General features: G+C 52.7%; 1 protein-coding gene across 5 annotated transcripts in view; it reads right to left on the minus strand.

Annotated features, from left to right (window-relative positions):
• Positions 1-262: 262 nt before the first annotated feature.
• The window catches only part of Rab3il1 (RAB3A interacting protein like 1), a 39,607-nt gene continuing 23,212 nt past the window's right edge, over positions 263-16,657 (minus strand). For 2 of the 5 annotated variants that reach the window (XM_059261050.1, XM_059261041.1), the window contains 10 exons: positions 12,014-12,160; positions 11,669-11,924; positions 11,163-11,258; positions 10,995-11,072; positions 10,142-10,360; positions 8,508-8,636; positions 8,297-8,409; positions 6,274-6,373; positions 1,888-1,954; positions 263-1,281 (listed from right to left, as the gene is read on the minus strand). In XM_059261050.1, coding sequence (XP_059117033.1) covers positions 1,199-1,281; positions 1,888-1,954; positions 6,274-6,373; positions 8,297-8,409; positions 8,508-8,636; positions 10,142-10,360; positions 10,995-11,072; positions 11,163-11,258; positions 11,669-11,728 — 945 coding nt within the window. In that variant the 5' untranslated portion in view covers positions 11,729-11,924; positions 12,014-12,160 and the 3' untranslated portion in view covers positions 263-1,198. The remainder of the gene's footprint in view (positions 1,282-1,887; positions 1,955-6,273; positions 6,374-8,296; positions 8,410-8,507; positions 8,637-10,141; positions 10,361-10,994; positions 11,073-11,162; positions 11,259-11,668; positions 11,925-12,013; positions 12,161-16,657) is intronic. The other 3 variants (XM_059261032.1, XM_059261059.1, XM_059261025.1) reach the window with 2 other exon arrangements.

Raw genomic sequence — 16,657 nt, forward strand, 5'->3', positions numbered from 1 at the left:
GGGCTAGGGGACTCACAGAACTGAACACATAGAGTGGCAAACAATCACTCCACTACCCCATAGCCCCGTGAAATACTAAGGACAACTCCAACAGTCTTCCCAACAGCAAGTCAGCGGTGGTAGCGGTGGGGTGGCTTCAGGATTTGGGTTTAATCCCAAGCACGAGGGCAGTCAGGAAAGGATTTGATTTCATTCCTTCAGATGCCCAAGCCCTGGCCAGAGCCCCAGGGCGCAGGAGTGAAGGCCACTGCTGCCTAGCCCCTACCAACAAAGCCTTCCTTTATTAAACAGAGATTGTGTTACATTCCACTTGAAGGAAATAGGGGCGTGGTGAGGGATATGTCCAGGTTGGATACCCCAAGCCCAGTTCCCAGTGGGCTATGATGGATGGGTAAGGCAGGGTCCAGGTCCTATGTAGCCACTCCATCCAGTCCCATACAGGGCCCCTGTGGTCTGGATGGCAGCCCACAACTACATCCTGAGGCTCCCCTGTGGCACACTTTGAGAAGAAAGAGGCCAGGCCCCTGGCAATTTTAGGGCCAGGGCCTCCTGAAGATGGGGTTGAAGTAGAGAGGGAGGGTCAGAGAGGCCTCTATTCAGAAGAATGGGACAGGGTCTTACTCTTTTTCAGAGCACTTTGGGGCAGTTATCCCTCCACCGTGCTCAGATTGGAGACCTTTGCCCTACCACTGGGGAAGTCTAATGAGGCCACTTGGGAACAGGGTGAGAGATGGCCACAAGGGGGTGCTGGTGACCCAGAGCTTAGAGGCCGCGGTGGAGCATACTCTGGAGATCAGCCACAGAACAGTCCCTTTCTGAAGACAGGGCAGCAACAGAGCATTGGTAAACAGCAGGGACTTTTGGAGGGGGTACTGGCTGTTCAGGGGTCCCCTCCCTAGAGTTGAGTCTCTCTCCAGTATGGCTCCGAGCTCCTTGGTCTTTGGTGCTTTCTTGAAATTTTCTTGGTGGCTACAGAGAACAGTGGTCAAGAGGGTCATCTCATGAAGTCCAGGGCAGGCTGTCCTTCCGTCTGTCCCAGGAGGAATGGATGGGACTGGCTTAGTTCTGTCTCTACAGCCTGGCTGTTTATCTGTCCTTTCAGCTTCTGGCTCAAGCTGGCTCCAGTATTTCTTGACTGTCTGTCCCAAGGCAGCCGTTTGCTCTAGCTCAGAGCCTACTTCAGGCCTGGGATCACGCCCTAGGCCTCCTGGGGGAAGAAGCCAAGCTTGGCTAGTGACATCCCCTTCCGAAGCCTCATGATCTCCCAGAACATCGGCTCAGCTGCAGACAGAGAGGACAATTCATGGTCACTTAAGACAACTGCCCTGGCCTCCCTGGCTTTGGGCAGGGGAGTTCAGACACTCTCTGCCACAGCTGTTTTCATCATGGGCTTAGAACTACACTTCTCCAGTTGCAAATGTTTTCCCACCTTGACCCAGAGCAGTGAGCAGGGCCCAGGGTATCAGTCCCTGTGTCTGGAGAAGGATCCAGAAGGCAGGGAACCCATGTTCTGGTGGCCAAGAAGAAGTAGGGAAGAGTCACAGGAGAGACCCATCATAAAGACCCTTGAATGTCCAAGCCAGTAACAGGAATGATATCTCTGCTGGCCCTAAGGATTTCTAGGCAGAAGAAAAAGCAGCATGGCCCAGACGTGTGGAAGGCACCAGGTTTGCTGCCCAATGAAGCAGAACCCATCATTAAGGAGGACTAGGGACACTTTATTAATGTACAATGCTCCCTTTTGCTGGCCTTCTACTGAAGGGACCCTACACTCCTGTCTCGGCTGCTGCTGGACAGGCAGTTTTCCAAGGCGCTTAACCAACCCCATTCTGCCCGGTCTCCCTCCCTTGGAAACTATCCCGGAAAAGAACACTAGAGGGCACTCACCATCCTGCCGAACCAAGCCTTGCTGGATGTAGCGAATGTAGGTGAAGAAGTTGCATACTGCAGTGATCTGTGGGCAGAATGGAGAGGGTGTGACCCACCAGATTCCCCAGACTCTAGGGTCTCCTCCAAAAGCCAATGTAGACCCTATCCCAGAACAGTAAGTCAAAGGTACCTGGCAGAGCCAGGGGAGTGCTTGCTGACTCTGCTAGAGCTGGGCTTCCAAGGTTGAATTAACACTAGCAAGACACCCACAGCTCCCAAGAATGACTGTTGCAATGCCTGTAAGCAATGTAGCAAGCAAGACACAGACACTCACCATGCCCATTTTACCAGTGATAAAGACTGGTAAAGTGTGCGGTTAGGAAGTGGTCAAGCGGACATGAAATCAGGCAGCCTGCACCAACATCCAAGCTTAGTCCCTTGTGGACCTGCTCATTCTGAGCAAGGAGGTCCAGGCCCACCAGCTGCTATGTATAATTCCACGAAAGGCAATTAGAGTTGCTTTCCCAGGCTACCTTGTCCCTAAGCTTGAGGACCCTTGTATGGCTTGAGGCCTGTTCCCTGCCAAGTTCTGGTGACCCTTTACTGGCAGAGGCACAGCCCCAAAGACTCTCACAGAGAGGAGGGGGCTGTGTTGTTATCCTGCCCAGAGGCCACCCCCAGGCCTGGCCTCATGTCACAGCTTCTGAGGGTTTAGGCGACATTGAGCCCATGGTGCCTACTTTTGTGGGGGAACACAAGGCCAGCTCTTTAGCTAGGCTGGAGGGAGCTCTGTGCCCCAGACTCCCTCTGGATCTAGCCAAAGCTAAGCCCTGTCTTGGTTTGCCTCCTTTCCCTGCCTCACCCTGCTTCCCTCACTCCATTGAGAAGGTCCAGAAATGTCCACGCAGGCTCTGCATCTAGAAAACCAGCCAAGATGGGAGGTAGCAGGCAGCAGGGCCCACGAGAGCCCTATCCAGGATTCTGGGACAGGGAAGGCCTGCATGTGAGGCACCCAGAGGCTGGCAGGCACAAGAGACTGCGGGGAGGGGTGATGCTCTTGCTAGGCCTCCAAACATAAAACTTGCCAGGAGGCCAGAGAGGGTGCAGGGAGCTGGAGCTGGGGGGAGGCTGCCAAAGGCAGGGTGGTGTGAGAAAGCATAGGAGCATCTGCCAGGTGTGGCTGGGCCTGGTGCTGGGAAGGGGGACAGCGCAACTCCAAGGCCAGGTAACAAGCTGGCAGTGGGCAGCCACAGGGGGCTGAGCACTGAGTGGGAGTGGCACAGTGGTACAGTTTCTCCCCTGGGCTGTGCTCTTTGTCAACACCTCATCCCTCAGTCTGTTTGAGCAAGGATCACATACAAACCATTAGACCTCAGCTCCGCTCTCTTCTGCTACACAGCTTTGCCCAGCAGAACCGGACACCAAGGTCACAATAAAAGAAAGTGCTGCGTATAGTTTTGCAAGACACAAGGATAGCCCTTCTGTTGACCTGTGGGTTGGGCTAAGAAGGGATATAGGGGACTTGAGGTCACAGAACAAGGCTCTGGGTGCCCTGCAGATACAAAGTAGGAGCTGCAGACAATTCAGTCCAAAGACTCCAGGTCTAGGCTGTGTGGCTCTGGAGCACACCCCGGCCCTATTTTTAAAGGCCATGTGATAGGCTGGGCAGTGGTGGCGCACGCCTTTAATCCCAGCACTCGGGAGGCAGAGCCAGGCGGATCTCTGTGAGTTCGAGGCCAGCCTGGACTACCAAGTGAGTCCCAGGAAAGGCGCAAAGCTACACGGAGAAACCCTGTCTCGAAAAACAACAACAACAAAAAAAGGCCATGTGGTAGAAGCTGAGGGTGTCCCTAGCCTACAAGGAGCTTTAGGGACACATAGAACTGAATTCTACTAACAGCTGCAGGAGCTTGGAAAGGGCCCTGAACTCAGAAAGGAACCTGCTTGAGCTGAGATCTGACTGCAGGCTGATAGGTCCCTGAGCTGAGGCTGCCTGGTGCCTCGGTGTCCAGGCTCCCGGCCCAGGAGGAAGGTGAGAGACTAGGAGTGTTTAACTGCCAGACACGATGGCTCAAGCCTTCAATCTCAGCACTCGGGAGGAAGTGGCAGGCGGAGTTCTCTAAATTCAAGGTCAGCCTGGTTTATACAGCAAGTTCTAGAACAGCAAGGACTACATAGAAAGACCCTGTCTCTGACGGATGGCAGTGGCGCATGCCTTTGGTCCCAGCACTCAGGAGGCAGACACAAGCAGATCTCTGTGAATTTGAGGCCAGCCTGGTCTACTGAGCGAGTTCTAGGACAGGCTCCAAAACTACAGAGAAACCCTGTCTCGAAAAAAAAGAAAAAGAAAAGACCCTGTCTCAAAACAAAACAAATAAACAAAAAAAGGGTAATAACCTTTTGGATGGGGATATAGCCAATTGGCAGTGTGCTTGCCTATTGGTAAACATGGTAAAAATCCAGGCATGGTAGAGCATGCCTATAATTCTAGCACTTGGGAAGTGGAGGCAGGAAGATCATTGCTGTGGGATGGTCTGTATGTCAAATGTGTTGCTGATTGGTCAATAAATAAATCACTGATTGGCCAGTGGCCAGGCAGGAAGTAAAGGCGGGACTAACAGAGAGGAGGATTGAGAGAACAGGAAGCTGGGTGAGGGAGACACTGCCAGCCGCCACCATGACAAGCCGCATGTGAAGATCCCGGTAAGCCACAAGCCATGTGGCAAGGTATAGATTTATGGAAATGGATTAATTTAAGCTGTAAGAACAGTTAGCAAGAAGCCTGCCACGGCCATACAGCTTGTAACCAATATAAGTCTCTGTGCTTACTTGGTTGGGTCTGAGTGGCTGTGGGTCTGGCGGGTGACAGAGATTTGTCCTGACTGTGGGCAAGGCAGGAAAACTGTAGCTACAAATGGCGCCCAACGTGGGGCAAGAGTTTCCACCTAAAACCTGAGTAAAAAGATTCTAAAACGGAGCTAAAAACAGCTCCTAGTTGTCTCTTTCAAGCTAGCATCAGCCTGCGTGTTTGAGCTACTATGGCGGGTTCCTGGCGTGCATGCTCGACCTGCAGTATGGCGGGAATGAGGCCTCTGCAAGTGGCACAATAAGCTATGTGGTGGATTTAGCCTTTGCTAGTACAAAACAAAAAAAAAAGAGGTTTCTGGGCTACACGCTGCTTTGATAGAAGCATAGACCCACTATTTCTGAGAGTTGATGGCTCCCAGAGCTGGCAGAAAAACGTACCACCGCCATATTGGGAAGCTGAAGTGGGCAGAGCCAGCAGCCATAGCGCCAGCGCCCTTTCAGGCTTAGAAGGCTGCAGTTTAAAGCAATAGGCTCAAGCTAATATAAAAAAAATAAGCCACGTAAAGATGGCTACCACACAGAGAATCTGAATTATGTTCTCTTTGATATTCATAACTGAAGAAAAACATTTGATTACAAAAGCTGTTGAGTTATGCCAAAATGTATATTTTAAAGGTACCTTGACTTCAAAATTTGGATGTAAGGATATGTTGCTTTGGAAAGGAGGCTTTGCTTTTGTTTCCACAGAAAGCCAGAGGCTATGGATTTGTTCCAGATTAAGATACATCAGGTTTGACCAGCCAAGACCACCTGAAAGGTCTCCGATGACACCATGGCCCAGATGATCCAACATCCAGAACCATTTCAAGGCAACTGGCTCAGACGATACACCCTCATGGACTACTCCATAATCCTAAAATATTCTTTGTGTCCCCATAAGATACAGCGCCCTCCTCCAGCAGGAAGTAGTAAGAGAAGCTACGCCCAAATTCCCAAATATACCAAACTGACTTTGGAGATGTGTAAAGGTTAAAACCTTCCTTTTTAAGAAAAGAAAAGGGGAAGTGCTGTGGGATGGTCTGTATGTCAAATGTGTTGCTGATTGGTCAATAAATAAATCACTGATTGGCCAGTGGCCAGGCAGGAATTAAAGGCGGGACTAACAGAGAGGAGGATTGAGAGAACAGGAAGCTGGGTGAGGGAGACACTGCCAGCCGCCACCATGACAAGCCGCATGTGAAGATCCCGGTAAGCCACAAGCCATGTGGCAAGGTATAGATTTATGGAAATGGTGACAGAGATTTGTCCTGACTGGGAGCAAGGCAGGAAAACTGTAGCTACAGATCATAGTTCAAGGTTATCCTAAGTTGGGTTGTGAGAAACTGGCTAGAAAAACTAGCATATTATCTTAAGCCCCTATATTTATGGTTATTTGTCACATAGCAATAGGAAAATGAGGCATTTGGCCTGGCTATGGTCGGGATCAACCTCTGTACCTCTGAGAGTTGTTCAGGCAGTGCATCCCAGCCAGAGGTCCAGAGTTCTAGCCCCTATAGTCCCAAAGAATCCAAGTGACATTTGTGAAGGATGACTCACCCTGGCCCGGGATGATGGAGAGATGTAATAATGACTCTCAGAGTCCCCGAGGCGGATTCGGTGGTGGCAGGTACGGGCCAGTCCACTCAGGGCACATGTGCTGGGGAGAACAGAGCAAGTGTAAGGCGCTGAATAAGGCTACAGAGGCAGGGATGTGTGCACGCTAGAGGGTGCATGGACAGTTAGCACAGGAAGCAGGTAGGAAGTAGGACCTGGCCTCCTCTTCCCTCCCCTCCCAACTTCCAAAGGAGCTCAGGGCCAAACAAATATGTGGGATGGGGCAAGAGTCCTCAGGAAAGACCTGAAATGCAGCTGGATCCATGCCCACACCCCACCCCAGTTCCTTTTCCCACACAGGCAGAGGAGCTTGGTCAATCTCATGTCATACCAAGTATTCCAAGGCCTCTCCCTCTGCAGCCTCTTAAACTGCCCCACGCCACATTACTGGGGACCTTATGCCCAATCACCTCTTTCCCTAACTGAATTCTGGTCTGACTGCCTCCCACATCCCCCCACCAGGGTTTTTCATCTATCCCTATGTCATCTCCTGCCCACCAGGCCTCACTAAGAACCCCCTCCCACATCGCCTCTCTCCTCAGCCAGGCCTGGGAAATCCACTTAGTACCTTCAGCTACCCACATATTAGGTTTCCATGGTCCTGAGAGCCCACTGTCCAGCCTCCCACTCCCAAATCTTGTTCCTCCACTGGTCCCTGCCTTCGTGAAGAGGCCTAGAGCGTCACCTACAATGCTCCCTCCCCCACACCTGCACTTGGTTGTCATGTTCTCAGCCTACATCGTTCCTTTTGCTTGGATTCCCTCAGCTCCTTCCAACTACTCTCTACTTTCTCTACCCTTTCTTCTTCTCTATGTTACAGCCAGGAGCACCTCCAAAGGCCATGTCTAACTCATCTCATCATCCTTCCCTGTGGCTTCCCTACTGCTCAGGAAATACAGACTCTCAGGTAAAGGACGGTTGATAGTGTTCGTTGCCTCTTCCTTCACTGTGAGGCTGAACCTTCACTGAAAGTTCACCAGAGGACTTTCTTTTAAGGTAACACATGCTGATGACACTCCAGCTTCCCTGGCCTTCCTTCATCCTGTTCCCTCTGCCTGTAAAGCTGGCTCGGATGCTCCCTCTGTGTGGCCAGGCTTCCTTTGTGGGACCAGCCCCACCAGCCAGCTCTAGAATGCCAGGGGGCAAACCTGCCCGACCCTCCATCCACCTCGACCGCTCACTTCTGTGGCTACCCTTGCCCAGTGCTGACTGAGCAGCATGCAGGTAAACTGCCAGGGCTGTGAGTAATGCATTGGCAGGAGGTCGAGCCAGCCTAGCAATCACTTATATGCCAATCAGAGCCCAGGATCTCTGTGAGGCAGAAGAGGCGGGAGAGGAAGAACGGACGGGACGATACCAGCCAGAAGAAACACCCCAGCTGGCAGCAGGAATTTTTGTCAAAGATACTTCCTTGACCTAAGTGGGGAGAGTGATGACTGTTCCTCTCTTGTGGTTTAGTGTTTTCACTTTTTTAAAATTTTATGATTTAATTTAATTTTACATATTAGCCACGGATTCCCCTGTCCTCCCTCCTCCCGTGTTTTCACTTTTTTAAAGCAGGGTTTTGTGTAGCCCAGGCTTGTCCTGAAGTTGCTATGTAGCCAAGAATGATCTTCAACTTCTGATCTTCCTGCTTCTACCCCCCAAGTGCTGGGATCATAGATGTATGCCGCTCTGCTTGGTTTTACAAGGTGCTGGGGATGGATTCTGTGGCTTTGTACATGCTAGTCAACGACTTGGTAAGCTATACCCCCAGCCCCATGTCTTGGGAGTCCCTAGACTAGGTCAAAAACCATGGGAGACTGTCACCCTGAATGTTACTGTTCCTACCTACCTAGACGGACTCTATAGCCCATCTAGGAGGCCCAAGACTCAGGCGCCTATCCCAGTCCCCTAGGGTGCTGCCCAAGGCTCCATTTTGGACCTTCCCGCATGGGCGGGAAGGGGCCTAGGGCACTAAGCTTACTTGGTGATGTGACATTCAACAGTGGGCACCTTCACAGCAGGCAGTGTCTGTGAAGCCACAGGCTCGATGGTGAGTGTATTGTCCTCCACAGCAGCCCGCACCAGAGCTGAGAGCTGTAGCAGATCAGGGTACAGCAGTGAGATGCTGGGTGACTGGGAACTCATAGGATGGGTCCCCAGCTGGCCACCCTTGGCCCCCCAGCCCACCTCACCTCCTGCACTGTGAAGTCGAGGCAGGGGCCCACATCCTCCCGGTACACTCTTTCCAGGAAGGGGCAGTCCTTATCCAGGGTAGGTGATGCCCTCCAAGCCTGGAACTCTGAAAACAGGGTCGTATCCACCTGCAGGGGAGGGGAGCCAAGTGGGGGCAGTCAGGGACGAGGGTGAGCACCCCAGAGAAGGCAAAGCTGATGGAGAGGAGAACAGGAGGAGCAGGAGGGCGCAGTGGCCCATCAGGCCTGTCCTCAGCAGCCATGCAGGGGAGCAGAGTCCAGGGAAGAAGAGGTCCTGTCTGCCCTTTGCACCAAAGATTTAGAACAACACAGTTTGGGTCTGGGTGTACATTAAGTTTCTTGGCACTGCAAAATTACAGACTTGGATCCAGGGCCTTGGCCTGAATTCTGCTACTGACTCCTTTTGGAAGAAACATCAAGAGCAAGCCTGTAAGAACCTGTGGGTCCCCAGAGGCACCCACGGGTCTCTGTACATCTAGAATGCACATATAGGTACATGCACACAGGAGAGAACATTCAAAGGTTTCCCTGCTGCCCAGTTGAGGAGGCAATGATGGCCTGCCCTGGGCTGCATGCACAGTAAGTGAAGCCCAGATGGGAGAGGAAGGGGTGGCCCCTTAAGGAGCCATTACCTGTCGGGAAAAGGAGAGAGAGGTAGCGGAGTTGGGGGCCATGGGCGGCTCCCCAGATGGGAGCTGCCAGGTCGGCTCGTAGGTGAGGTGGATGGCCTTGCTGGGGATCACGCACAGGAGCAGGGAGAGTAGAGGGGGCAGCCCAGGCTGGGCCAGGGGATGGGTGGACGGATGGACAGACAGACATACAGAGACAGACAGGAGGAAGGAGGAGATGTCAGTGTCCAATGGGAAGCTCAGTGCTCAGAAGGGGACTGAGAGGGCTGTGCTTGCACCTCCCTGGAAGCTCAGGGGACAGATGAAGAGCGTTCTGAGCTAGGACGGGCTTGAGCGAGAGCCCGAGGAAGCTGGATCTCACCCCACGTCTCCCCAGTGTTCACCGGATACAGCCTGAACTGGCTCTTTCCTGTCCTCAGTTCCTCTCCCAGAGGGGTGGGGGGCGGGCATGCGGTGTGGGAAGTGCTAACAGCTACCCAAGGACCTGTGGTCATGTCAGTCCAGCCTGGACCAAGCCTCCCTCCCGCTTTTCCCCACTGAGGCAGGACAGAGATGCTTCTCTAAGGTCATACTTGCCTCAGCACCACAGCCAGAGGCACTGAGGACCCTAGAAAATACATAAACAAGTATGGAGTGGTCTTAGACCTCAAGCCTGTAGCCACAAAACACCAGGTAGCCCCTCTCTAGATGTCCAGGGGCACGGTCTTGTCACTCTTCGCATAGGAAGTGCATCTCTGAAGAGGTTTCCTGATAGAGGAACTTCAGGATCTAAGACAGCTCAAATTCAGAGGTTACCACCTCCTGCTTGGAATCAGAGGAGCCTGCCCAGCCTTCACAGTTCAAGGGACCCTGAAGCCCAGAGTGGGGAGAGACAGGTGGCAGGTCCCACAGGAGGGGTCAGGCTGGCTCCTCCAGGATGCTCACTTGGCGGGTTAAGCAGGATCACCCTTCCCTGTTGTGAGCCCACCATGGCCTGTGCCTCACCTCCTTGCCTTCTTTGTCTGGGGTGGGGATATGCCCTGCAGTGGGGCACACAACTGGGCAGAGGGAACTGCTGGTACTCTTATGGCGTGAGTGGCCCTTTCGGGGTCCGGCCTTGGTGGGGCTCAGCAGCTGTGGGTGGAGCTCACGGTTGGGAGAGGCTGGTGTGGACGTGATGACCAGTGTCTTCAAGGCTGTCACCTCTGCCTGTAGCATGTCAATCTGGCCCAGACAAGATGACCATCAACCCCAATGTGGGGTTAACGTCACCATGGCTACCACAGCCTGTCAGCCAAGCAGCCCCAGCAGTAACTAGCCCTCCCCTCTCCCTTGGAACAACCTCTAAGACATCTATTCTATAGATAGGGAGACCAAGGCCGGGAGGAGACACGGCCTGCCTCAGGACACATCCTGAGACTCTGCTGGAGGAGCTCTCTGGGAACTTCTTGGATCTCCTACTGCGTATTCAGGGATCTCCAGAACCCAAGAACAGGCCAAGCTTCACATTTACTGATTGGCAAACACTATGAGAAAGGAAGCTGCTTGCCTGTGTTCTACAGCCAAGGCCCACATTTCTGCTTTGAAGTCAGGAGGAGAACCTGTAATAACCGCTGGGCCCTCCTGGACTACAGAGGACCCCCCAAAAAAGTCTCTATGGTGCAACAGGAGCACTGACGGAGTCTGGGGGCCCTGGGCTACTTAATTTTAGACCCACCCTGCCTGTCCCAGACCTGTGTTCTTTTGTTCCTGAGGCCTAGTAGGTCTGTGAGGAACCTGTTAGTTGAGGGCAGTATACCCCACCAATGGCTGTGATGGGAGCCTGGAGCTGGCCTAGGCGCACAGGGATGGGTCTCACCTTGCCCCAGGCCTCCTTCAACTGCTTTTCTGACGCAGCCTGCTTCATGTTGGCTTCCCGAACCATCTTGTGAGCTTCCTAGAAGAGGGGGCACCTCTGCATGAGTGATCACAAGACAGCGGACACCCAGGCCAGCCAGGCCACCCATTCCCAGGCTGCCCAGTGTACCTGGAACAGGCTGGCTGTGAGTTCCTCCAGCTCCTGCTCCAGCTGTGCACGCACCTTGCAAAGCCGTTCACACTCCTCGTCCTTCAGCTTCAGCTCCTGGGTGCAGGCAGGAGGCTGTCAGCCTGCCCTAGCCAGGCTCCATCTCCCAGCCTGGTGTGAAGCTCTAGCCCACCAGCTCACCTCACCGGTAGCTGCCAATCTAAGGTACTTTAGCCCATGCACAAGGTGAAAACCCTAGCCCAGCCGCCCAGCAGAGCTGGAAGCAGATTTCCGGAGGAGTCAAGAGGTATGAAAACATTTAGGATTTCTGAGACTTCAGTGGTGGAACGCATGCTTAGCATGCTTGAAGCCCCGGGGTTAAACCAGCCTCTTCAGTTCCCAGGACTGCAGCATGGGCCTGGCATGTAACCTAGGCAAGTGATGACCCTTCTCCCTTCCACAGCTACCTGGGCTTGCTCAGTCTGACTACTCTTCCTCAGCCCTCGACCCCACTCTGGAGCACCCACCTTCTGGGCCTTGTACAGCTCCTCCTTCAGGAACTCTGAGCCCTTCTCCCGGATCTCCATGGAGGAGCTGCGCAGGCGCGATACGTCCAGCGGAGCGGCTGCTGAGTGTTCTTCAGCCTGGGCCTCCTTCCGGGAAGCAGAAGCTTCCACCAAGCCCCCTGGGGACTCCCTATGACCTTTGCTGGGGCCAAGGTTTTTCCAGGGGACTGAGACCGCTGAGGGGCTGGTAGGGAGGCCCTCGTCTGGCTGGGGTGGGCTGCAAGGCAAACAAAGACATCAGTGCACACAGGCTGGGGACTCAAGACCTGCCGAGCTGAGCTCAGGGACCAACCCTAGGCCGTATACCTGCCACTTGAGCCTCAGTCTGTCCATCTGTAAAACAGGGCCACTGCAAGCTGTAACTGGAATGTCACAAGGGCAGAATGACCAAGCACGAACTTTCTTAGGGGCCAAGGCAGGGCTCACACATCTTTGTCATCCACTGTCCCCAACCTAGGGCACAGGGCAGTGCTTGGTATGTAGCAGGTGGCCAGCACTAAGTCCAAACTCAATTCACATTTGTTGAGCAGACAGATGAATATTAATGTATCAATGCTTAGAATGAGTCTCTGCTCTTACACCATAGGTAAGTACTGTCCCAATGATTGCCATTCCCAAGAGTTGAAGGGGATGAGCAAAAAACCTGGACACAGAAGAGGCAGTTAAGTGGGAGCCTTCATCCACACAGTTAAAGCAAATCAAACTTTATCAATAACATGGCATCGTTAATGGAAATGTCAATATAACAGAAATTCACAAAGGCAGGCCAGAGAGGAAGCACCAGGCCTCAGCAGGCAGGCAGGATTCTACAAATAGCCCAGGCATAACAGACCCACTTCCTGCCACCCCTGGATTTTGTGAGAGAAAAATCCAGCTCTCCCTGGCCTTCTGTGTGATTTCAGACAAACACCCCCTCTTCTGGAAGTCTCAGAACCCTCCACTGGCTGATGCTGAAGCCCTGGGGGCACTGGGGTTCTGCCCTTATCCAGCCCCACCCCCAAGCTACAGAACCCCTAGAAAGCAGACCCTGAAGAGGGAAGAGAGGAAGGTCTGGTCAGTGGCCATGTGCTGAGCACAGCACCTCCGGATTCGCTTGCTCAGCAAAATCTGGGGCTCCTGAGCCAGCAGCCTCAGGGCGGCAGTGGCTTGGCGGGTTTGGGGGGGGGGGGCGCGGCTGGGCTGACTGATAACAGTGGGAAGTGAGGGGGAGGGGGCTCAGCCAAGCCTGCACTGGAAGAACACAAGGCCAATGAGACTAGGTCTTAGAATAATTGAAAGGAAATTCGGGGGACTATCCCTATCTCCTGTCCTCAAGGCCCTGAGAAGTTCACCAAAGAACCATCTGAGTAACATAAGGAAAGTGAGATCTTCGAGACAATAGCAGTGAATCCACTGCCCAGCCCAGACTTTTCTCTGCCCTGGAATGGGCCCAACATGTGGCCTTGAGGCTCCTGGAATTGGGCCCTGCTTGGCAGGGACTGGGCCTCAGTGAGTATAAGGCAAGGACGGAGATTCACCATTCCACCAGTGTGTGTGGCAGATTTTCCCAATACCATTGTTTGGGGGGAGGGTCTTGTTGACACAGGATCCTTGAGGCCTGAGCCCCCTAACAGTGCTGTGGCAGCTGTATTTGGGATGAGAATTCTGCCTAGGAACTGAGAGTTTTGTCTGTGTGTTAGTGTCTTTGTGTTTGTGATGGTACATGCATGTGTGTACACGGATGTGGAGGCCAGAGGTCAGCCTTGGATGTTGCCCCTCTGGAGTTTAAGCTAGGTCTCTTACTGGGATCTGGGTTTTGCTGATTGCTTAGGCTGACAGGGGCCTTGGAGATTCTCCTGCCTCTGTTTTCCCCAGGACTATGGTTACAAGAGTATGCCACCATGCCTGGCTCAAACTCAGGTCCTCACGCTGGCCTAGCAAGCATTTTATCAACTAAGCCAATTCCCCAGCCCCAGTGAGTGTGTGTGAGTGTGTGTGTGAGTGTGCGTGTGTCTAAGATTTATTTGTATTCATGTGCACGCGTATGCCTCTGCCCATGTATGTCATGAGTGCTGGTACTCACAGGGGCCAGAAGAACACATCAGCTCATCTGGAGCAAGAGTAACAAGCAACTGTGAGATGCCTGATGTGGGTCCTGGGAACTTGGGTCTTCTAGTTAAGCAGTAAATGCTCTTAATCACTGAGCTCTCTCTCCAATCCCATACATTATTTTAAATACTCTTTACACAGTAATTGTAGCCTTTTCCCATTCCTATAGATGGGGATGCAAGCTCAGAGAGAGGAGGGGGACTTCTGTGGGAGCCCCCAGCTGGTGAGGGGTAATGTGGAGACAGGCAGTCAGGTCTTCAGCCACTGTCCTTAGCTTCTGGCCAAGTGGCCTGGTATGGAGTGAGTATTGCAGTCATCACATCTGCTTCATGATCAAGGGCTTCTGGGCCCAGGGAAACACAGTAGGCTCTTTATGAGTTATAGCAGGGAAGCTTTACCCAGTCTCAGCTCAAATTAGTTTATTGGACTCTTGCTCTGGCCCAGAAAGCATCCTGACTAGAATGATGGCCAATGAAGGGAGCGAACAGGACTATGACCAAGATCACAGACAGGCTTTGCTCTGGGAATGTCTGAAGTTCCTGGAATCTACTTTCCCCATAGATGGGCGGAAAAAGCATCAGGCAGAGGGGTGCTATCAGATCAAATAGGAAGTCACTTGTTACAGGTGAACAGGGATCAACCTTTACTGGGCAGAGATGCCTGAAATGTCCTGCAGCTGAACCTACAGGCACTGTATCCCATGGGAGTAGAAAGGTGTCTTCTGGAGACCTGGGGCCAAACCCTACCTTCTCCAATAGAAAATGATAGTCACAGTCATTCTGGCTAGTCATACCCAGCTTCATCCAGCAGTGTGGCTTGGACACAGGTAGGGTTTAGGGTTAGATGGAGGAGATCCCACCATTCTGCCAGCTGTCTCTGACTTTAGCCCACTTCCCGGGGTGATGGGACCCTATTTCACAGCCAGAAGACAATCTAGAAGGCCTGAGGCAGGGTCTCCATGACATCTTTCCTCCTAGTAGAAAAGTTCAATGCTCCAAGGTTGGAAGTAGGAAGCAAGGGAACAGCAGGAGGGGAAGGATACAGCGTGCGTGTGCGTGTGCGTGTGTATGTGTGTGGTGGACACCCAGCCTGCAGACCAGCCTCCTTTTCACTTTCCAGCTTCAAGGCCAGTTCTAGTGATCCATAAAGTTCAGAGGAAGAAAGAAAGGGTTCCACAGGCCCCACTGAGCAGGGCTCTCTGCCCACACACTTCAATCTGCATGTCAACCCCTCGGGTCTCCAGTAGGTCAAGGATCCACATCCCTGTACCTCCTCAGTCCAGGCTCTGTGGGAAGACAGTCTTCTGTGAGGCATACTATGGGATGGGAATGAATCTTCTAGGGATGACAGACACTAAGAGTCAAGATCAGAGTCAGGTGTGATGGCGCATACTAGGGAGCCAGAAGCAAGCAGATCTCTGTGAGTTTGAGGCCAGTCTGATCTACAAAGTGAGTTCTAGGATAGCTAGGGCTGTTACACAGAGAAACCATCCCTCAAAAAACAAACAAAAAGAGTCAAGGTCAGAGGCAGATGGGGTGGCCAGCATCCCCCATCCTGAATTTGGCTTAGGAGCCTAGGGCCCCCACATACAGGAAGTGCTCTCCTAGGTCACTTCCCCCGGAAATATAATGCAGTGGCTACAACCCTCAGTCCACCAGGCCTGTCCTGTGCAGGCCTGTCCAGGGGTTTTTGTCCCTATCCTCAAAGCATAACTGAAGGAGAACTGAACTCTGCAGCCTGTTAGTCACTCAGACACTCAAAACCCTTCTTGGGTCAGGAGCTAAATAGGATCCCTTGAACCCCTTTGAGCTTCTAACCTGCCTAGCCTGAACAAACCAGCCTATTCTGGGCTCTTCAGCAAGTGGGCATGGCCCTCTACAGCTCTTTCTACGATTAAGAATCCCTTCTCAGCCGGGCAGAGGTGGTGCACGCCTTTAATCCCAGCACTCAGGAGACAGAGTCAGGGGGATCTCTGTGAGTTCGAGGCCAGCCTGGTCTGCAGAGCAAGATCCAGGACAGGCTACACAGAGAAGCCCTGTCTCAAAACAAACAAACAAACAAACAAACAAACAAAAACAAAAAAAAAAAGAAAAGGAAAAAGAAAAAAAAAGAAGAGAAAAAAGAACAAAAGAATCCCTTCTCTCTTCCAGGCCACAATGGTTCACCAAATAAACAGCAGAGGGGGCCCTGAGCGCAGCTCTGGAACCAGAGAAGGACCAGACTGGGAGCACACATCCTACGCCGCCCGCCCAGGGAAGCTACAGAAATCTTGCCTAGAACTGACTCTCAGTGGGGCAGTGCCATGGTACTGTGGCGGGATTCAGACTCCTTCAGGAGACTAAGAATGACAGACATATGACATTCACATTCACACATTCACGTAGCAACAAGGTGCCAGGAAAGGGTCTGTGGCTCTCTATAAGCAGCCTACAAGCCCAGCAAACAGCCTAAGTCTTCAGGCCCAAACCAACAAGTACATAGGGTTTCCAGGTTCCTGGTTCAGGTCCAGGTCAGCCCACCACTTCAACCACCACGGGTGTCATGACAGCATTGTAGTGAGAGGACTCCACAGTCTAATCTTAATGACAAGGTAACCCAGCATGAGACAAGGTTAATGCCCTGGCTTGGAATACATAGCAAGGCGTTGGTAGGATGGGAACTGAACCCAGACTGCAGGCACAGCACAAACAGCATGTGACTTGCGCCTCACAAGCAGGAATGAATGGAGGTTTCGGAGAAGTGAGGCAGGATGCAGATGGGGTTTGAGGAAGTTAGAGATGGTGCCCAAGTAAGGGCAGAGTGGTGATGCCCAGGGCCGCCTTGCCTGCCAGGCAGGAATGAACTGGGGGTGACACACAGACA

Source organism: Peromyscus eremicus, chromosome 1 (genome assembly GCF_949786415.1).
Source record: "Peromyscus eremicus chromosome 1, PerEre_H2_v1, whole genome shotgun sequence".
Classification (NCBI taxonomy): Eukaryota; Metazoa; Chordata; class Mammalia; order Rodentia; family Cricetidae; genus Peromyscus; species Peromyscus eremicus.